At 38.6% G+C, this 23769-nt stretch overlaps 1 protein-coding gene across 7 annotated transcripts in view; it reads right to left on the reverse strand.

Moving 5' to 3' along the window:
- Positions 1–23769, reverse strand: part of LOC110829531 (discoidin domain-containing receptor 2) — a 349423-nt gene that overhangs the window by 189205 nt on the left and 136449 nt on the right. For all 7 annotated transcript variants that reach the window (XM_087351864.1, XM_087351862.1, XM_087351863.1 and 4 more), the window contains one exon: positions 5691–5796. In XM_087351864.1, coding sequence (XP_087207990.1) covers positions 5691–5796 — 106 coding nt within the window. The remainder of the gene's footprint in view (positions 1–5690; positions 5797–23769) is intronic.

Below are 23769 nucleotides of genomic sequence, written 5' to 3' on the forward strand. Positions count from 1 at the left end.
AACAAGAAATGAAGACGTTCGGAACAATAGGCTTGGAATTTCTCATCAATATAAAGAGAATCCTGGAGATTCTTGAAATGAGTCAATCTCCGTGGTTCCGTGCAGGTTCTAAGTATTATTATTTTCACACTTCGCGACAATTCTTTTCTTCTGACAAACTTTTCAAAAGCTATGAAACTATATGGCAGTACTTTACACAATAGCGCATAGGGTAGCAGAGACGCATTCGGACTCATCCGAGCGAATTCTTCTCTTTTCTTTTCGTCGCTTCCTGAGGACCCTTCAACTGGTGGTGCACGAATAAGCTGTATGTCTGATGAGCATACAGACACACGCCCCGAGAGGGTAAAAAATTGTAAGGGAGTAACGTAGCAAGGTGAAGTTGACACGTGACTCTGAAGCTGGATACTCTCCAGAGTCTTCTTGTAGGAAAATACCACTGCAGGTTGCCGTCGATGCCTTGTGCAACTCGAGCATAGAGGACGGTAACAAGTGGTACCAACATAAATCAGTAGCAACTAGTAAAATACAGTCGAGTCCCGAATATCCCACCTAAACGGGACCAAAGGACGGTAGGATAATCAAAGATGCCGGATAGAACGGAACACTAATGAGAAAGATTTGGGTGAATATCAACAACATTTACGATATTACTAAATTACGAAGAAAATTAAAAAAATAAGATCTCTTACAAAAATAATATTTTAAATATTATAAATTTGCAAACAAAAGAGTTTATTGTAAAATATTTTAATTAAAAAATAAGATCTCTTACAAAAATAATATTTTAAATATTACAAATTTGCAAACAAAAGAGTTTATTGTAAAATATTTTAATTAAAAAATAAGATCTCTTACAAAAATAATATTTTAAATATTACAAATTTGCAAACAAAAGAGTTTATTGTAAAATATTGTAATTAATATTTGCTGAGCCTTCTTTATTTTATTTACGGTAATATCACGCCAGATCCTAAACAGTAAAGTTTCTGTAGCTACTGAGTACATAAAATATAGAAGGTACGTGGTGGGGGAGTGTAATTCATTTCGTTACATGCTGAGTCGACTGTTGATAAAATGAAAATTTCCGGCACTGCACGTCGGATACAACGAAATATCTGACAATTTAGTGTAGGTAGAAATTCTCAACATGCAGTAAACTTAATATAATGCCAATTATATGATGGACCAATTACAACGCAACCCAAAACCAACCACGTACAATGGTAGAAGAATAAAACAAGTAGCAGGTATAGTCTATTTAAGAGCAGAAAGTGTATTCATTCTCGAACATAAAATAATCCAGTAACTGGTAACAAAATTTTGGAAAACTAAAACTATTTGAGACAGAAAACATATATGGCGTCGGACAGTGTTCATTTATGGTTTATTTAACGACGCTTTTAAGTAGCTCAGACTATACAACGTCGAATGAGAATATAATAGTGAATAAATAATTGCAAAGTGTTGACAGGTGTAAAGCTTGTTCTGTTAAGTTCTTCCTAACAAGCATATAAAACAACTTGTTGGATTGATTATCACAAAAGCTTATAAATGTTCGAGTTGCAATTTAAATAACATAAATACAAAGCAAACAACATGAAAAGTGGAAGTATAAATATAAATGAAATGTTGTTTCTGGACAACCTTATAAGCACCTCGTGACACTCGGATAGTAATGTAGTGCGCATTGAATTTCGAAAGATCTCGTTCTTCACCCGAGGTTAAAATAGGGTTTTCCACGCACACAGTCCACAAACTTTTCTCCACATTTTCCATAATACACAGATCAATCGCTAACAGCATTACTCTAGAGTCACCAACTGTAACAGTATTCCAGAGTGGTGACATTTTTGTGCGTCGTGTGTGAATTCCACTACATATTATGTGGATACGGACAGAGGTTTCTTGGTTAGATGGATGAACGGAATGTACGCAATGCTGCCAACATCGGAATGTGGGTTATATTACTGGTGCTACAGTATGACTGCCGGCCATTGTTATCCAGACCAGAATTACACCAAAACCTTAGCAACAAAACAAATTTAATCCTGTAGTACCTACCAACCTTCCAGTATTAGGTCTACTGCCGTTCTTGCTTTTCAGAAATACGGTCTACTTTACCTAAGGATAGTTTAAATTTCTTCCATCCTCTTTGGACCAATAATAGTTTTCCCATTAGACCCAAGGGCATTACTCTCTGAAACTAAATGACCATTTTCGTTATTCAGAAATGACGAATGCCCATATTACACACTCGAATATAATTCTCATTTGACAGAACCGTAACCTGTAATCATTTTACGATAGGGTTTCAAAGTCAATAGCTTGTACGGAACTTGTACGTACAGCAGCAGATGAGGTAGTGACCACGTTTATTTTTCAGATCCCCCACGAGTAAAGAAAACACACGAGCTTCTAGAAACTAGTAACATATTAACAAATACTTTCGTGTGTCTGGTTACACATTGTTTCAGGCTGGATGTGGCCTGCGGGCCGCCAGTTGGATACCACAATATACCTACAAATATGCAAACCGATTTTATCACCATAATAATATTTGGTGAAAAGTATAATATAGGCAGTTTATTGCAAATTATCCCTTATTACGTATTCTTACGCAACTGGAGAGGAAAATTTACCTTCAGGACTACTGTAATAGAATAAACTTATATCAGTCCTCCAGAGGAACAGAACAAGCCAACTACCTTTATAAATATATCACTTGTTAATTCAGTGTTATTTCACTTAACGGCCGTCTATATTAATTTTATCCACCTCATATAAAGGCGAGAGAGTTGGGCCACTTTTGCAGTGAAGTTTTGATATTACAGTATCCCGGATACATATAGGAATAACCCATGTATCAAGAATGGTGGATGAGAAGGAAAACAGATAAACATTTATATTCACACTGAAGTAAGACAGATCCGTCTTTTAGGGAAAAGGTGTAAAATAACTTGAAATCAAATATTCAGAAGCTTTCAAAAGTAAATACAAAGAAAGAGCGAATACATTAGGATGTCTGTTTTCAAAATGTGCCGCTGCCCGGCTCCCGAGCGCAGTTTCCATTTATACGCCACGAGAGATCCAGATTTCATTCATATATTCCATTGGATTCGTTATTTATTTTGAAAGCACGCATCTCACTTGAAGTTATAGAGTTATATACGTTTTAGCCTAGTTTCCATATTTTTATAAGTAAACATAGCCTTAAGTGTCGCAGCATCCGAAAAACACACCTAGAATAACGGGTCCGCAGTTTAGAAAACACGGACTCTGCAGACGAGAACTTAAAATTCTGTATTACGTGAACGAATAGATGCATATTAAGTCAGAACATAACATGAATAACTTTATAAAAGGAATAAACGTCAACACATAATTTTATCTTGAGAAGCCAGTTCCATACACATTTAATTATAGTTAATTCACATTACGTGGACAGAAACCATATTCATATCGTTAACAGATCAACTACGTCAAAAATAAAGTTTAATGAAACCCTCCACGGCTGATGAACAACAGAAGAGTTAATAAGTAATTCAAACATAATAACGTGCGTTCTCCCGTGACGTAATAAAATAATAATGAAAACAAAACCATTTCCCAAGCAAATGTCTGTTAAAATCAATGTTTTTTAAAGATATGTAGTAAACAGTGTGAAATCCTATTGTATTTGTAGCTTTATCTACAGCCATTCCTAGAAAACCAAAATCATTTATTGTAGCCTAAAATATCGTCATCGATTCTCGGATACGATTGAGAGGCAACGTTCACAGAGTTCAGAACGTCAGGTAGAAGAAAATTCAAAGGCAAAGTAAACCGTCTGATGACGGCATGAAAACGGAGATATCGGTTAGATAGATGGACGAGAGCTTGTACACAGAAAGTATTGGAGAACGGGCTAGGAAACATATCCTACGGGCCCCGGGCTCAAAACAGAACGTATCCAGAAAGGAAAACTTTGGTTAACAAGATCAAAGGAAGCTTCTCCAACCACTGGTAGCCTTCCAGAATAATCCTCACCCCAATTCAACACGGGCATCGGCACTTGAAACGCACATGATCAAAGATGTGTATTATGATATTACACCAGACAAATCTAATCTAATAAATTACTCAGACTACGTAGTACAAAAGCCTACAGTGCAACCCCGCATAAAAACTGCTTTTACGACTTGTTAGCTACCTAATACATTTCGACTTATAAAAGGCACTCCATGTGAAGTAGAGAAATATTTCACAAATTCTGGTTTCACAGCGAAGGTAAAGTTTACAAACTTTAAACCAGTATAAAAGAGAACAAACATTTATAATCGGATTCGTAACTAAATACGTTCACGACTTTAAGCAGGCAACGTAACACAGTTTATGAACTTCATCACCTAACCATACACACACAAAGAAATTATTAACAAACAAGTCTATTTTTCTAAAATTTACCTCACTGATTCAATATTTCGTAGGGGTGTACATGGCATTACAACATCTTAATTAAAGACGCGTCTAACATGACGCGAAAGGCAGTGGGGCCACAATATTATAGTGTACAGTGGTGTACTATCTCTAGGAAACCTATCTTGGGACATCAGTTTTCATACGTGTTACAAAAATATTATTATGTAAATTTCCAAATAGTAATTCGACCATTCCAAATGATTTTAAATCACGACTCCACCAAGCCGTGAATTTTATTTAAATCTTATATCCGACTTCATATACTTATAAAAACTATATTAATTTTCAATGAAAAAACAAGTTTGTTTCACGCTTTCCTATAACTTTCTTAACATTCATAGAAACACATTTAAATATGAAGAGACGTTAGTTTTATTGCATCTGTACAAATTCATCCAAAGTCGCTACAACACGTAAAGAAAAAGGCTCAATACTAGAATCATATAACCCACAAAATAACAGATGAGAAACACAGATTAAGGTGTAGTATAACTCTGTAAATGCATCCTGTCTTCAGGCACATGGCAACGGAACGTAATAGCAAAAGGACATAACGACAGCCAATTTCATAGAAAGCCTAATCAAAGAAATGGGATTCCACGGACGAAAAAATCGTGCTTAAAAACTACACAATTTTTGGGGCAAAGTGAAATGGAAATTAGACTTTGAAACGGGGGAGAACAAAAATGTTATTATTGTCAGTATAAATACGACCGCCTAATGGAATTAAAATAGAGGATATGGGATGTGTGTGCCCTTCTTAAAGCGCGATCATGGCGACTAGCGTTCAGCATATTTACAGGGGCAGAGAACTGAATAAAACGGGTACTTTAATTAAACGCCCTCTTTTACATACAGACAAATAAAATGTGACAGACTAATTTCTTAATAGATTTCATTTAAAGCTGAGACTCGTAATATATTTTCATAGAAAAATACATTATGTGAAGATTTCTAACAAACTAAATTGGCATAGAGTCGCTAATTTTTCAGACAATATAGAGGGAATAAAGCAAGTATAACATTTTACAAGCGGCTCGTGTGCCTTAGTAAATGTGTACGGTTTAACGAGCTTAAACAGTTCGATCTACCGGGCTTTCGCTGCAGAGTTTGTCTGTCTGTCTGTCTACGAGCACTCCATTCACAGAAACTTACGTAACACCTGGAGAATCTGTGTTACAGTGGATTGAAGCCAACCAATCAAATAAAAGCTCTGTCCAGGTACTCACCGTGCGTTCTGCGGACCGACGGACTTGGCTTCGTATGACGAACTTGCTGTGATGGCCGTATCTGGGATTCGACCTTCCTCCATGCCCAAAGCCGACCGACACTCCCCTGGAATGTTAAAAATAATAACGAAATACATCCCCTTCAAAGTAAAACTCAACACATCATCATACGCCCCAACAATACATGTGGCATATACATTATTCGAAGGATTAATTTGAGTTAAAGTGTAATTTAAAGATGCTGTCTGATTTTCTGACAGCATGTATATTAAGAAGAACAAGTTCTTTTCTGACGAAGAATTAAACTTTTCAAGCCAAAGCTCGCCTAAATAATATTAAAAATATTAGTTCTAATCGCAAATTAAACAGCAGGTATCCATTACATATATCAACTGGTTAACGATATTAATGAAATAGTCTCCGTTACTCCAAGAATCAAATGTAGTTCATAAATACACTTTTTTGAAAAAACACAGAGCAACAGAATATAAAGTCTCAGCCGGAGGGCTGGATCTCTTCTTAAAATCGACGAATTATAAGCACATTCTTGCCTCCGTACATGAAAGTGGTAATTTTAAGAACAGAACAACCGTACGCATTTGTATCCCTGGGATTCATTTGACGACAACATTTTAAAAATGTTTTCTCACTTAAGTTCGGACTACTGTGCCACTTGCCTTACGCCCATGTGCATTAACAGTAAACTACATCAGAAGGTATCATCAAGGGGCGGCTGTAAAATGTCACTAATAATTACCCACTGACTCCCGAGAATACTTTGGGGAAGCTTTTATTAGGACCGTCATAACCTGCAACAAATGTGACTCACTGGAACTTAATGTAATGACGATATAGCATCCACTATCCACACGACGACCCCTCAAAGTATCTGCATTCTATCACCCGCCATACACGTGACACTCCAGTGGTGGTAAAAGGGTCTAATTCTATTTGCCATTAGGACAGGAGAAAGGAAAGGCATTAATTAATTTATTGCGTTTCATTTACCTTATGAAGTTCCTACAACCTTTCTCCCCCTCCCCACAGATTTCTCTCTTTTCTTCTTGCAACGTCCCCACTGCAGGCTCCTATAATTGCATCGGTTGCCATTTCCCACTACACATCCGAAGTGCTCAGCTGACCTCTCTCCCTACAGCATGTTGGGTGGCCTGCATACAAGGAGCAATTTCTGACCAGTCCCCACCTATATACGAGTAAAGTGATATAATAACCGCAGAGCTATAAAACCTATCCTTAGAGACCAGCAGCTCGGTTACAGTGGAACCAACACATGAAAATACCGCTGCATCGGCATGAATTTTTTTAATTGTCGCAGCATAAATGTTCGTACTGAGTCATAAATTTCCAGCCAGAATACTGTAATGAGGAGTTAATACTCATTTCTAGTTATCGAGTTTCATGGAATTAAATGTAAAGAGTAATAACTGAATAATTTAATTATTATCGTTTATTGCAAAGATTTTTATTAATCGGTCACAGCGACATGGTTATTTTGCGCTCTCTCTCTCTCTGTGGTGCAGGATATTCTTTGAAAAGTCGATTGTTACTCGGCTTGTCAAAGAACAGCCTACCTTCCTTATGGTACTCGAAGGTTCATCAATAGATCAGACAAATACTTCAGAGTGAATCGTCACTTGCAAGAAATAGTCTTAACTTTATTTTATACTTAGTTTTTCTGTAAGTAGTAGTACTGAAGAAGGCTGTTTCGTTAGTAGCATTGTCATCAAATGAAACTTATTACAGCTTTCCTCTGGGAAGACATTTGGGACTGTTTTCAGGATTAACTAATAGAGGCTTAGAATTAAGCGAGGACTATGGAAATTTACAGGGAAATTAGAAATATACCACGATGGCGATTTTTAATATCTATTCTTTGTAATCTCCCAACAAGAGATTTCTATCCGATGGATCCTGTCCTCGAAATCTACAATCGAAGCTGAAATTCCTCCAGTTTAAAAAAGGAATATATAGATAGATATACCTGTGTGTACTCGATTTGATATAACAGATACTACCTCATGCATTGTTTACACGTTAAAAACTGAAATCCTGAAGCTACCTAAACTTCATGCTCAATGGATGAATCGGTCAATTACAAACGGCCACAGCTCTACCTAGCAACAAAAACTGGTCTGACAATAGAACCGGTTAACAGTTGGAACAGTAGATGCGTACTTTCAGATGCTCCGGAATGTTCCATACCACGGCAGGTTTGCCGTTTCACGTCCAATAAACATCGCACGCGAATTTACAGAGACAAATTAAAAAGTTAAACATTTAAACACACAGCGGTAGTTTTGTTTGTTTTTTTTACTCCCAGCTCCACACGATATTCATGCCAACAAAGAACTACTGCTTTATTTACTCTGTTATTTGTGTTTCATCACAGACTTCTGTGGAGCAGATCATTTTAATAATTTACGTCGTACAAACAGTAGCAGTTGGGTTACTGACAGCCAATGGGACATCCCTAAAGACCTCGTATACTGAATTCTACGACACATCAATCTCGCGACATAGGACTCCGTACAAAGCGACCGTCAGCGCTAGGACACACTGTGGGTACGTTTACGTGCCATCGGACAGTCCAATTCACACAAAAGTGTTCCGAGTTTGAATCCGAGTGAGGGTGATTTATGTAGCTCGGAAATTAAGCACAACAAAAGAACGGCGCTGAGGTCAAGGTCGTTTGCTCCTGAGAGTAGATTACAGAACAAAATCCAAGACCCAGAAAAAAATCTGTCCTGGATTTGAGTCCGGGTGAAGATAGCTTCCGTAACCCCTTAAAAAGAATGATATAAGGACGAAACATTTTTCGGCAGGTTTTCAAATCGAGAGCTACCTTGGGTCGGAGTCTCGGTAAAAACGCTGGGTTTAAAATAATAATTAATTTCTATTATATTCAACGATAAGTACAGAATGATAAGGCCTGTGATACGCATTCATGCAATAAAGATTTACATGACATGCAAACATTTCTCCAATTTTGCCAGAGTTACCTCGCTCTACTAGTAACACTATAATCACAGTCTTTAAATTGTCATAGCCTTACTCGATGAATTCCACAAGTTTGATACAATTTCGTAGTGTTATGCTGTTTACATTACGTCCAAATGTAAAACAGCTATTCACAGGCACAGCATTTCAATACGAAGGGAATATTATACCGCCACGTCTGTTGGCAGAAAGCCAGATACATATCCGTGACACAGGGCACTAGGAATTCCATTAGCATTAATTGTCAGTTTTACAAGCGGTATCCATGTCAACAGAGACTGCAGAACTGAAAACGGGCCCTACTATCGTGTCCATCAGATACATCGTTCTCCCAGTGCCCAATCCACGGGCTTCCACGTTGTTCTCGCAAGAGAGAAAGCAGACTAGCCCATTTCTAGACTAAAGAGTTTGAATATAGAAGGAAAGAAATATTTCCGTACAAGATCACATGTATATTCAACCTATTTCAGTCCGATTGATGTTTCCACATCCAGAGCGTCTTTGTAGCCCAAGCAGAGATGAGCTTCAGCCCTGGAGCTGTGGGTAGGGAAGATGATGAGGGGGGCGGGGGGGGGTTGCTCGTTAAGAACACCGTCCGTGGGAACTGCCCCGACTTGGTGCTGACCTCTCTCGATCACAGTAGTGAGTAAGGGAAACACAGTAGCATCTAGAGCCGAGTTCCTCAATCTGCTCTCCGCAAACAGACGCACGGATGGAGCCAACAACATAGCAGGTTACAGCCTATGTTATCAGTACTTTATTCAGGTTGTTACCGTAAAGGCTGTCACACACGCGCTGTATCCATACGCTCAGTTACAACTGCACGTGAGTAAGCAGAACTGGGGAAATTTCAACCCAATTTGTCGGACTGAATAAAATCTAATTCGGCTTTATATTTAAGTAAGGGCTCCTGTTACACTGTGTGATTAAAATAATAACTAGATAAATAAATTGGAGGGGATATTTACAACAGAACAAAGTTTCAGAGTGTCTACCGACGCGAAACGATGAACAATTCTCTCAGTTGTTGTGTCAATATTTCTCTTGACAAACTTCTTAAAAAAATTATCCGTGATAACATTAAACTTGAACCGCGCAATGTTGTTCAATGTGCTTGGCATTCCTGCTCTGTATTAGGGGGTGGGGGGATTTGACAGGATTTTGGAGATGAGTAACTACACGATATTGCAACCAGTGGACCACAATCAACATTATTTGATGATGTCTTTAATAATTAATAAGGAGATTAACTAACTTCATGGTTCAGCCGATTGTAATTAACTACGATATTATATACTCAAAATTTTTATGGGTTATAAGTTATGCCAGCGGAAACTATTTATACCTTCCCTTGCGGTAGAAAAAGTGTTCATAAGGGCAAACAATGTAAGTGAACCCTATAAGTTCGAGAGCTGTTATCTGCCTATTCACAATTCAACCTCATCACCCCATTTTAATATGACGCTGAGAAATATTTAACGACGGAGCAGCGTAAAGATGACTGTCGAAACAGCGCGGGTAATTTCGATACACAAATTTATAACACAGCATAATTTCAAACTTCCTTTCTTGCAGGAAAAGAAGTTCACAGCCATAAACTTTGAGGGAATACATGCCAAAATAATGACAACTTTCGACATCAGGAAGCAACATTCTGTAACTAAAAAACCACCCCTCTTCCGAAACTCAGAGCCCATCGCCCCAGGGCGTTTGATCCGTTACGTCGGTCGTCAGGTGGAAAGATTTTCCTTCCCCTGCAACTCAAGAGTAGAGTCCGGACCGCCGTCTTAGCCATCACCGCAGTTTCGCCGCATCAAGCTAATCGTAATCCAATAACCCCCTTCCACCCCTCGTAAATTCCTTCTCCTGCCCAGTCAGGCTTCATTGTTGTCCGACTAGAGGTTCGTTCTCTGATGCTGTTTGCTTCCCTTGGGAATGTAAGAGCTTTGGTCCAACCTAACCTAAGTTCACTAAGTAATAAGCACCCAAACAACCTAACCAACGTAATTAAGCTAGAAATGGGAAAGTGAAGCACTCTCTACTAAACTGACTACACTCTGTGAGTATATTGAGTGCTATACCATACTTCTTGCGAAAGAAATGCATTTTCTCACACGCGGAGACACTGTTAATTTAAATTACAAAGGGCAAGGAAACAAATGTACAGATAATGAGACAACCCTTAGTTAATGATAAAATACGTTTCTGAATTGCTAAATAAATATTTTATATATGTGAAAATGCGTATAATCTTACTTACACTATCCACAAAACTTACTAAAGGAATGATAAGCACTCAATTTTGATTCAGAAACAAATTTCATTGTCAAAAACCTGTACAATTTCTGGTAGCCGCCGTTGTGCGAACCTGAAAGAATAATTTTTATTATTTGAAATAATCTACGTGATAATACGTCTCAAGCCTGTTGCATTATGTTATATCTTTTTACTGTTCATTTCTGCTCATCGAAGTTTATAAATGAACTAGCAGCAAAATCAGAAGCAATAACAAAGGGGTTAATTAGTCAGGACTTGAGGGGGCTTTGTAAACTCTACACTGTGTGCGAAGCAATGCAGTATGGAGAGTCGAGATCCACAAAAAAAAAATCCTACCTCCATCTTCCCCCTCCTTTTTAGTCTTCCCCTCTTCACCGATTGTGTACCTGTTCTCCGCTATTCTGTGTTGTTCTCTAATTCTCTTTGCTCGCTTCGCTTACTAATTAATGGGCCAGGTTGTATTTCCTCCCCCCACCCGCTGTCCTCATTACCCTAGCAGCGGACATCTGTTACGCACTCCCTAAAATCTTTTGTGGTAATAAAGCTGGAATATGGCTGTGTTCAGGAAACACTATATTCGTCCATGCATCTATAGGCATGAGACAGAACGGGCAATGTTGCTAAGCATCCTTATACTTGTACTGAGCATTTCGACAGCTAGGCGTATTTTAAATATCAAATTCTACATAGGAAACAAACTACTTCGACTCTGAGACCAGCCAAGAAAAGCGCCTCTAACTTAGGATGTGATTATGTGCTGACTGGTCAGGGCTATTATACACCTCACGACGCTGTGATATACGATTATGGGGCAATAGTGCAATTATCATTATCAGGATAAAACCGAACTATTCAGAGAAATCCTGTTCCACCACGAATTTCACTTGAAGACACACGGGACTCAATCCAGGTCCCTGAGGCAAGAAGTCATTGTCTGATAACCTCAGTTATGGCACGGATTTTCATAATATAAAACCTCTTCCTCATCGATATCGATATAATTTTGCCATTCAGGATTACTCTGGGAGCACAGATCTGAACATTACGATAACCCCTGTTCAGTTCCACATAAACTGAAATTTAAGATATGAAGTTAAGAACTGATATGAATCAAGTTTCATCGATTTTCCTGAATGTATTTTCAGAGGTCAGTCAATCGTTTCCTCATTCTCAACTGTAAAACTCTGCCTTTTTCCGTTTATGAATGAGACAGAAAATTACATTTTGTGGGAAAGATTGTGTAACCGATAAAATAAATACACACGTATTCATCAGAACTTTATCAACAGGGAAACATCTGGTTTTTAACCCTTCAGCAAGAAGTTAGTATCTACCCACAAGTCCACGCAGCATTATTACCCAGAATACCAACATCGACTGTCCATCTATAGTTCCCACTTTCTGAAACCCGATCATATTATTCAAGAACAATAGGGTTTCTGGCTTATTTGAAATGCCTTCGTAATACGTAGCTGTAGGATGGAGGATGTAGTCTCTTAGCACAGAGTCTGGAAGTTCATGTAACTCGACCGGTGTACTCAAAGGAACACATCGTAAGTTGTACGACAGCTTCAAGGTAGTCTGAGCACTGAGGTTCCTTTATAGGCTATTATGTGCCGTAAGTTTGTAGGGTTTGGGGTTTTCGCGGTGGTGAGGACAATGATGTTCGTCTCGGTTCTGGCGCCTTGTAGACTCGTCGGTAACTAAAAATGTTTCGGAGAAACATACTGTCTCCATCTTCAAGGCTGAAAGTAAAGAAATAAACGCACTTTGGAGGGTTAGAAAAGTGGATGCCACCCTACAAATGAGAACCGAATAATTACCGAAGAGTATGCACCTCGCTAAAAAAAAAACAGAACAACATTATTATTGTCTATGTCCACATGGGCCGCCACAGTGGTCTAGCGGTCAGAACACTAGCCTTGTAATCCTGGTGTCCCGGGTTCAATTCCCGGTGGTGCTCAGATTTATAACTTGTGTTGGGCAAGGCCGTGGTCTAGGAAACACGGAGATTTCCTCCGGGGGCTTCCCCGGTTTCTCCGTGGCATCCCAACAATTACTCCATTCACACACAGAAGAAGGCAATGGCAAACCACTTCTGGATCATCTGCCAAGAACGTATATGAACAGGTCCCAGTCCGAGAAAAGGATGGAAAGATCCTGTTCATATGGACCTGTCGTCAGACAGAACACTAAATAAATAAATAAAAGTCCACTTGGTCAACAATTTTCTGACAGAATCGTCAATTTACAATTTCCACCTAATATCCCTCTCATCCTTACACTTCTTTTCCTCTTTGCCATTATCACTACCACGCACTGCAGAAGAACGTGTAACTAACCACTCAACTGTGAAAACCGACTGAGATCTATGCACCCAGGAAATCTTGATGGTGTATTACTAAAGCAAAATGGCAACTTATTCTATTGTTTGCAGTGTTGACATTGTTTGGGTCGAAGCTCAATGCCTAATTCGACTTCAGACTCCATAAGAACGAACTGCGAACATATATTGTCACTAACTTGTTTCACAACATTCCCGTGGATAAGACAGGATTATCGGTTTCCGATCACTGAGGAACATTCATGGAAATTGAAACGGATCAGAAGCTCGACACCTGAATCCAATTTTCGGCAATTGCCAGTCCTTTCCAAAACCATATCCTACGACTTTTATCACAAGGAAGTTTCTTTCACGCAGACTTAAATGAGATCTTCACCAAGCTTGATTGAATTACAATGTCTTTCAAACCGAATAAATCTACCGAATAACTGTCCTTTACAAAATATGCGACTGTGGAAAAAAACGGAATAATTAACAACTGGCGATAAGTAGTAGAGTATAACGAGAATCACAATATCTACTATAAAGAAAGATAATATTAAAAGTAGTTTGTAGATTCGTAATCATAGTGCTTATAGAATACTTGTTTAACTTCCAACCACAGTCTACGAATACACTAAGTGCTGCATGCGTTCATACTTCCATTAAATTCTACCACAGCGACAGAACCGATCACCAAAATTGCCTGGAATTTGGTGAGACGGGCACGGGGTGATACACAGATTTTCTGGTTGTAACAAAACAAAAACAGCCCTAAAATGTTTAAGATCGTGGTGTGTAATTACTATAGTAAAATAATTGAAGTCATGCATAAATCTTACACAGCACTGGAATGTTTAAGAGTCATCTATCTGTTTCCCGTGATACTATATAAAAGAAACCTTACTTTAATTATCACACAATGATTTTAATATTTGTATCCTTCAAAATACTGAACGTTACATAAGCCAATATTTTACCATTTAGTTTGGTCTTTTAGTAACTTAAAAAAAAAAAGATCCAATACAAGTTTCCTAAATCCAATAAACAAATAATTTCTGAGTGAGATTTGAGGTTCTCACAGCGCCGAGGTTTAAGTGGCTGTCGTCTGGGTTGTTGGAGCGGGTAGTCTTGTAGAAATTTACACGAGGCCACACAGTGATACTTCGGCAAACGCCACTGGACGTTTTAGGGCACCAAGTCGATACAATCAGCTCTGAGTATAAAACCTCAAGGCCTTTGTGTCATCGGACAGCTCAAGAGCGGGACAAAGCGGTGATTAAATTTTGGAACCGCAAGTTGAAAGGATGAACGCCGGAAAGACGTGGGCGTGGGGGGGTTCCCCCCCCCTCATCGGTGTGAAGAGATAGACACGGTGGTTATGTATGGATAAGGCGAAGAACCAAGAAGAGAGGGGAGCACGTGATTTTGAAGTGAAGGATGTCGAGGACCGAAAGGGACTGCAACCCCCCCCCCTATTTTCTTCAATGTGCGTCTGTTGAGATAATGGCGAGGATGAAAGGTGAAGAAAGATAACGGGAAACGGGGCACTGAAGCAACGAGAAAAGACACAGGGATGGATAACGTACACCAGCGCCGTAGTGTATTTGATCAAAGTGAATTCAATAGAGATGGTAAGTGACTTTCGGCGAGCTGGTCGACTACCTCCCCACTAGCTGTAGTCAAAGGCTTGTCTTTTAGGAGGGTGGGAAAAAATTACTTCCCCGCTTCAATCTGAAGGGGTTGGAAGGCAGTAGAAGGAAAGTGACGATGTGCAACAAATCCAGTGTCTCCTCGTTTATAACGACTACAAAATCTGAATAATTGTCTTCACACCTGCGAAATTTTAACGTCTTTAAACTTAGACTTCAAACACAGTGAGAAGGAATTATGAGGGAAATATTAATACAGATTATCAAAGATATCTAAATCCGTCATTTTAGACCCACACACTGTTGCCACTACCCCGCTGTACTTAAGTAAGTACTAAGCACTTAATACAGATCAAGTTCATCAGTGCGGGAATTTTCTCGCCCCGATAACGATACACATATTCTTCCGTCAAATCGACAGACTAAGTCTCACACTCACACAAAATGACAGGTCAAATTATATTTTTGTATATTTGAATATTTTGCTTATCTTAACTTTTACACAGGAGACAGGAAGACAAAATATCGTGAACCGACTGACAACAACGATTCCCAAAATCGAATCTGTTCTTAACTTCTTCGTGAGTGTAATTTCGATTTAATTGGTTAAAATAACACGTATTTAGGACACATATTTAGAAAGGAAATTTCAATATTCGATCTAAGACCCTTACAATCGCCTCTTAACACTTTGAAACCGACCCTCGTCTAAATAATATTTAAAAATTCAGTCCGTAACGCAGATAAAACACCACACTTACAATTACAAAGAAGAATTGGCTAATGCTTTTAAGGAAATAATTGCAGTTTACAATGATAATCATACTAAACCACAAATACAAAATGAAGTGTTGAGTTTATCGATGCTTGAAACAGGTTAAACGTTGAAAGCGAAAACAGTTAAATGTCTCTGAATTAAACCACCCGATCAGATTTCCCAACTGAAATGTCGTCACACGTTTATATCCGATGAGAAGTCGCCATTTGTAACTGATTCGTTGCATATGTAGCATCGAACCAGCTACTGTGATCGTTTCCACATGAAGAATCTCGATTGAAACATCTGAGAACCACGTTCCAGTGCAACACACTGCTGTTAATGCCGTGTTCCCATAGTCTGAATGATTGCACATGGTTGATCTACACGCAGAAATACGCAGAAACTGGGTTAAATTTGAAGCAAGAAGTCTGCAACCCGTCACTATACCCATTGGTAATACATTAACAACATAGCAGAGCTAAAAGCTGATCTTGATGCTTACATTACCGAACTTGCGCTAAAGCTTGTTTTAAAACGCAAAAGAGGTGTTAAAATTGGTCTCGTGCCGGTAAATGTTATGATAAGATAACTTAATGTCAGTTTTAAGCCGTATACAGTAAATGCGCTGACATGAAGAGTTAGTTTTGATGTGTTCTCAGACACTGCAGCATATGGTTACGGTGACTACATTTATGAACAAGACCCTATGGAATATTAACCCTTTTTATCTGATGCTCTCGAATAATTAATATTTAAGAATATGGTCCGTACCTCACAGAAGACATAATACTTTTTCGTTACAAAAACTATCTGGTCAGTGTTGTTTAAATCTGAGAATTGCATTTCACATCGCAACTACTCCATCAGATTTTGGGGGCAATCGTCAAGAATATAATAGAACAAAAATTTTCTGAATTGTTAATCGTGCTCATTATCACTGACATTTTAAGAAATACGAACGGTAGACTAACATAACCGGGACAAATGTTTGGCGATGATACATAAAATGATGCTCTGTTTCTTAGACAGCAACCTTCACAGATTCTGCAACTTTCTTTAGATAAAGGCCTACGTCATATTTAATGCACGTAATATGCTTTAATGTACGAATCAGTAGGCATAAACTTCACTTCAGTATTAAGTAAAAAATTAAGCAATTTGTTTCGTTCCTATATATTCCTAATATAATTACCAACATCTGCACGAGTTTGTGCGATGCGGGAAAAAGTTAAATTGCGTTCTGATGTTGGTGACTGAAAACAAGAAACCATGACACGGTGGCGCCTATGGTGGGGTATGGCGGAGTCTGCATTTGGTGGGAGTCTGGAGTCAGACGTTTGGATTTGTGAGTACGGTAGTCGCTGAGAACATGTTTCCACATTTAATTTAGTTCACAAATACATTTTGTACTTCCAATGCGATTTGGAAACATAATACTAAAATAAATTGTGTTCAACAAAAAAGGTTAATTCCAGTCAATAAAAAGAAAGGTAAGTGGAAAACGAAGAAGTCGATGCACTCTCATGATAATGCAGAATAAAATGAGAAGACCCCGCAGAGCTGTGCACGAGTCACGAAGTCAGTGGCTTCCATTTGGGGACCAGAACTGCGATTTTAAACAGCACCGAAAATAACATTTCAATTTGTGGAAACATTTCCTCCCGAGTACTCAGTCCTTCGGCTGCTCCGATAAAGGCCCCCATGCTGCTAAACGTCCGATCTCGCATCCAGCGACGTCGTACAAATTTATACAAATTGCATCCAACACAGACGATAGCACTGAATTTGCAAATGGTAGTTATACCATTTACGGCAAGAGAGTCGATACACAAGCCTTTCCGAGAGCATCATCAGAAATCTGATGTTGCGGAAATCCAACTCTGCATGCGAGAGTGGAACTAGTAGTGAATTCGGTAGCGGCAACTGGATCGTTGAAATGGTTGGGGCAGGAAACGGTTAAAGTCATTTACCTTGCAATTGAATTAACCCTCCATCCCTACCACCCTCTCTGCGCAAACAAAACATGAGCTCGCGAAGGAGGGTTAAAGGGCGAAGAGGTAAGGGAATGGTTTGATTGAATTTACGGGCGTCGCATATGCTCCATGTCTGAACGTATGTACCGGCAAGAATCACTAGTTTCGAGAGTAGAAGTGAGACGCACAGGCGGAACACAAACACGCCATATCCCGTTTTGCATAAATTGGATGGTGAAGTCGCAGCAATGTAATGTATCTACAGAAGGAAAATTACTACACCATACAGAGCGTATAAAACAGGATTCTAGTATGATGGCCCTGTTAAGATTCATAGAGTACCTAAGTGTCAGCTGGGTAGCTCAGTCAGACGTTCGGGGTTCGATAACCGACAGGGGCAGAGGAGTTTTCTAACCTCTGCGTCCAGACCGGCTCTGAGGCCCACCCAGCCTCCTATCCAATGGGTACTGGGATCCTCTCCCGCGGCCGGGGCGTGATGCTGATAAATCACCCCCCCCCCCCCAGTGCTAACATTGGCATGTATTGGGATGGATTTATTTTAAAGTTATTAAATTGTAAAAAAAATTGTTACATAAGTGTGTGTAAGAATCCTCCTCAGAAAGAACAGATTTTAATTTCAATCAAGATAAACCAATATACGGGAAATCAAAAGAAAATTGCTTGCATTACGTGCGAGGTAGTTTTTAATTTGTATTTTTTCTAAGTCCACGGGTTTCAGCGCCAGATTTTTTTACTAGGTACACTCAAGCTTTGTAACTCAAGACCCGTACAACTTTTTAAACAAATCGCCCGTAGGCGATAACGGTAGTGCATATGTACAGTCTTAATGGTATAACACCAAGTTTCCTTTCGTTTCATCGTTCATAGATACGTGTTTCTTTTCCTGTATGCACGGCACGGAAATAAATTACTATCACGTTCCGCCTTCTTTGCCCTCCGTATTAAACGAAGTCATTCCTCGGCAAAGCCAGACTGTATGCAGTGTATGCTACTTTTTTATGTAACATGTATGAAGTCTTGAATTACTTTTCTCTCTTATATAGCCCTAATTAAAACCGTAACGTCATTCTGCTTCCACTACACTCTCTTGCGAATTTCTTTATAGTCCTAATAAACACAAAACATCGCAATAACACAGAAAGTTATAGTCCGAATTTCATGAATTTGCAGTGAAAATAATATATAGAGTTCTCTATTTTACGTTTTGCATTCCTCTGACAGACAGCTATTTCCTTGGCAAGTATTTCAGAAAATAAATCATTTCAGCAGGTGTATTCAGCGATGTTCAACACAAAAGCGAATACCAAGTATTTTATCTTCAGCAGTAGTTTCATGATCCACGCTTCGAAGGAAAGGTCATAATACAAACCCGACAAAATGCTCAGCAGATGTGAATTCCTGGCGACGATATGACCAGAGGTCGTGGGTAATTATAAGTTTATTTTCAAAGTAATAACTTGTAGTGACAAAAAGAACAACAAAATAATGAAATAAAATAGTGTAGTTGCGTCATATTGTGATTTATTAAATTAAAATTAAATTATTTGGTTATTCCGTCAAATCACAATGTATTTAAAACAAGTTAATTAAAATAATTAAAATATCATTCTGTGTTCCATATCGAATAATCGATTTACAATTGGAACAGTTACAACATGTTTCGGTTTTATTAAACTATCATCAGGTGTAAAATTATATTAAATTTAAAACTCAATTACAATTTTTTACAATTTTTCGTAGTGTAGTTTTTTGGAGGTCGTGTCCAGATATTTTCATATAATGGATCAATTTTATTGTTTGAAGTGATGCTTTTGATGTTTACATCGGTCAGAGATGAAATAGTGGACAACACAGTTGTGTCTGGAGGTGATCCAGAAGTATTACCGTATCCGATCAAGGTTTAATACTGAATGAAAACAAACTTTTATTTTATTGTTATGAGATGCAGATGTTAGTCTACTGGGTTGTAACACCGTGTTCTGTAGTAAGTATTTATCAAAGTTTCAGGGGGAAATACTGCCCTGGAGACGGAGGTAGTACGTTCCTATGCAACGTCTGCATCTTTCAAAAAGCACGCACAGCGTTACAGCTCACAAACTGGCATCGCCGTTTCGAATACATTTGTGGCTTTGGAATTAATTTATTGCCAGACGCAAATTTATTAATTCAGTTGTCATCTAATATGGGCCTACTGTGTTATTGCCAAGTTTTCGTAAGATGAACCTGTTTGAAAAAAAAATCAGTACACGTTCATTTAAACTGTCTGTACAGTAGATTATTTTATACAAATGAGAACCAAATTTAAATTCATCATTTATTGCGCATAACCAATATCAAATTTAATCGCAATTCACACAGCACTCTCAGAAACACGTGGACGGACGGACAGACACATAAAGCTTACTTAGTGTACTCTATACAAATAATGAGCTGAAACAGTGTATATTTTATCTTTGTACCACAGTTATGTGCCCTAAGATAATGGGCTAATTAGAACTTCCTCATAACTAGATACCTCATTCAAGATTCTCATGTTTCTTGTCAGTTCCTCTAGCTAGGTAAAGCAGAGTCAGGCCTCAGCCACATTAATTGACGTCTCATTAATAGAGATTATCCTAAAATCTGCTCAGAAACCTTAGCAGATACAACAGCTTGTTTTAAGAAACCTGCCATCAATCTCTTTCTCACCTTTCGAAAACATGACGCTAATACGTTCAGTCAGCTTACTGCTAATGTATTTTAACACTGTACAATCTTCAAGCGTCATCATCACACATTTTGCACTAAATAAGCAAATAACAAAAGGCTGTCTGTCCGTCAGAGTGTTTAATATCCGAAATAAACTCTTGGTAGATTCCGAATTTAATTATTTCACCATGAATAAAAATAGGCGGATAAATTTAATTTTAGTTCTCATAGGTCCAATAAAGCCAGTTGTTTCATATTGTTTTCAAAAACAGTTCTTCGCATAAAAACAGAACTCAATATAACACATAACAAGATCGAATTAATTTCAAACATCTTTCGATATTGTTATTATTAAATTAACTACAAGCAACATACTGCCTTCAACTTCATATATTAACGTTTCTGATAAACACACTGTCTACATATTTATTTGCCAACGTTTCGGAGACAAATGGTGTCTCCATCTTCAGGAGTGAAGCTGTATGTTACTCTGAAATATCTGCACTTACCTACAACTCCACACAATTCAAGGATATCAAGATGGACTTCGGTCACCTTTTAAGAATATATTTTCCTGTATAACGAAGTTTATTACACGAAGGAAAGCTAACTGGCTGGGACATATTATGAGAAGGAATGGGTTACTGAGTGATATCATCGAAGGCCAGGTTGAAGGAAAGCGAGGACTGGGAAGAAGACTGATACAGCTAACCGACGACCTTAAACAAGGAAAGAAGATGACGTTCCAGGAATTGAAGCGAGAAGCCGAGAATAGGGACAACTGGAGAGCTCTGTTTGGGCAGAACAAGGGACCTGTCGTAAGACAGAACACTTAATAATAATAATAATAATAATAATAATAATAATAACGAAGTTCATGTACGGCAACTCATTTATACGGCGTGTTTCTATTTTCGACCACATAGAGGAGCTGTCCAAACACAAGATACGGGCTTCTTAATCAAAATAGGAATCACTCATACAATATTTCTATATCAGTTAAAGGTGCCGGAGACTGATGTGACTAATGTTAAAATATTAATTAGTGTAGCATTTATGATTCATTTCCTCTGCCAACGCGTGTGTATTTTAACACGGGCAAGCACCTGCTTCAGACTGTCATAGTATTTTGGCACCACGGCGCTACACGTGGCTAACGACGCCTTTTCAGCTCCTCAGACTACATACAGTGTTAGACGATGAAACAGCACAGTTACGCATGTCACGTGCACCCACCCATTGTGTTTCTAGCTTAGACTACATAACTAACTTCTCGGTGTTGCAAATCAACTAACTTGACTGGCGTTGGCTATTAGTTACGAAGAGCGTTTGGGTCCCTTTCCATATTACATTTTACGAAGTTAAGATAGAGACTGGAAACATACTTTACTAAAGCCATAGAATCAAGTGACGAGTTTAATTTTAAAGCCTCATTTTTAAATCTCACTAATTATTTACTCTTCTTTAAATTAGTATATTCGATTTCTGTTCAGCTCTAAATGTGTTTAAAACACCGAGAAAATATTTTATTTACTTTTTATTTGTAGTGTTCTGTCTGACGACAGGTCCATATGAACAGGATCCTTCCATCCTTTTCTCGGACTGGGACCTGTTCATATACGTTCTTGGCAGATGATCCAGAAGTGGTTTGCCATTGCCTTCTTCTGTGTGTGAATGGAGTAATTGTTGGGATGCCACGGAGAAACCGGGGAAGCCCGCGGAGGAAAACTCCGTGTTGCCTAGACCACGATCTTGCCCAACACAATTTATAAATTCGGGAACCGCCGGGAATCGAACCCTAGACCCCAGGATTATAAGGCCAGCGTTCTAACCGCTAGACCACCGTGGCAGGCGATCCCGAGAAAATATATGCCCGTAAAATTAAATCGTGCAAAATTTTACTCACATTCTGAGAAAGAATTGGATTTATCCTGCTTTGTGCAAGTCCTCTAAAGAAACGACTCCTTTCGACGAGTTGCAGTACAGTACGGTGTGAACTGAGCTTAATTCTTTTGTGTGTATAGGATACAACAAATATGTTGCAGTAAGATTTCTGCTTCAGGAATCTTACACGTCCCACATAATCTCCTGTAAGGTCTAAAAATAAGTCTTATAAGTCATCGACCGTAACATTTAATTAAGGCAAAAGGCTTGGAAAAGTTAGTCCTCTGAGACTAAGAAAGAGAAGATGAAAAAACGAAAAGAGATAATGAAAGAACTGGATGGAGAGAAGACGCCTGGCCTTCATTCAGAACACGTGATCTGGGGAATTAAATTAAATTAAGATGTGTAATGGAGTGTTTGACTTAATCACGGAATCACGGCACCTCTTGTCATATTAGAAATTTGTCAACCAGACACCAAAGCGAAAACCTCGACCAATTTCAACGACAGTATATCATATATTACGTCATGTACCACAAAAAAGAACAGCATGTAAATTAACAGGGGCTTTAACACTGTTTAGCACTAGAATAGAATTGCGTTACACGCTATAAATCGATATCAATGACAAAGGCCTGATACAAATTCACACAGGTCTATATGACGGGTTCTCAGTACGATTCCCGCGGGCCATACGCGGTCCTCAAAAGCTGTCTGTGCGTTTTGTGTTTACTGTGTTGATTTGTATGGTGAAAAAATGTTCCTGGTTTCAGAAAATGGGTTTTGTTAATTTAGTCAGCATTTGACAGTGACTATCAGTGTGAGGAACTGAGGGGCTGCAGCTTAATGAAGAACGGGGGAGCACTTGAACAAACGCACAAGTCGCACCAACAGAAATGAAACCTCATTAAACCTTAAGCTTCGTCGAATATCTGAATAACGGCTTGTAATAACTAAACCTGTTAATAACACTACGTTAGTGACATTTTAAATAAATCGCAGTGAAGATTTAATAAATTTTAGTCATTTATAACCTACAACCAGCGAGTCGACAAGCAAGTGTGAAACTGGATCTCGGTCGAGTAGAGGCTGAGAACCTATGACCTATATTTGCATCACTTGCACCACGGAACACCACCATTAACGGAGAGAGGTAAATCTGTTTAATTATACGGTTCAAATGTTCTCGACGCGTGCATTGCATTATCTTCCACTTCAATTCTGTTCTTCTTCAGAACAATGTCTGTACTTCCTCGATGTTAAGACGCCATAAACGTAAGACGAACCCCGATTTCAGAAATTTCAAAATTTTAGTTAATTAGGCATTAAGTGAAGATTTCTCTCTTCTGGGTTGTTGCGTTGTGTAGTCTGGTCGATGTTTACCAACGTTTCAGAGGTCATACTGCCTCCGTCATCAGGGCGATGAGTATGAAGATTTCTGTCTTCTGGGTTCTTGCGTTGTGTAGTCTGGTAGATGTTTACC

The sequence above is a fragment of the Zootermopsis nevadensis genome, unplaced genomic scaffold (assembly GCF_977971745.1).
Source record: "Zootermopsis nevadensis isolate Lab colony 2312 unplaced genomic scaffold, Znev_1.0 Znev_ptg000020l, whole genome shotgun sequence".
NCBI lineage: Eukaryota > Metazoa > Arthropoda > Insecta > Blattodea > Termopsidae > Zootermopsis > Zootermopsis nevadensis.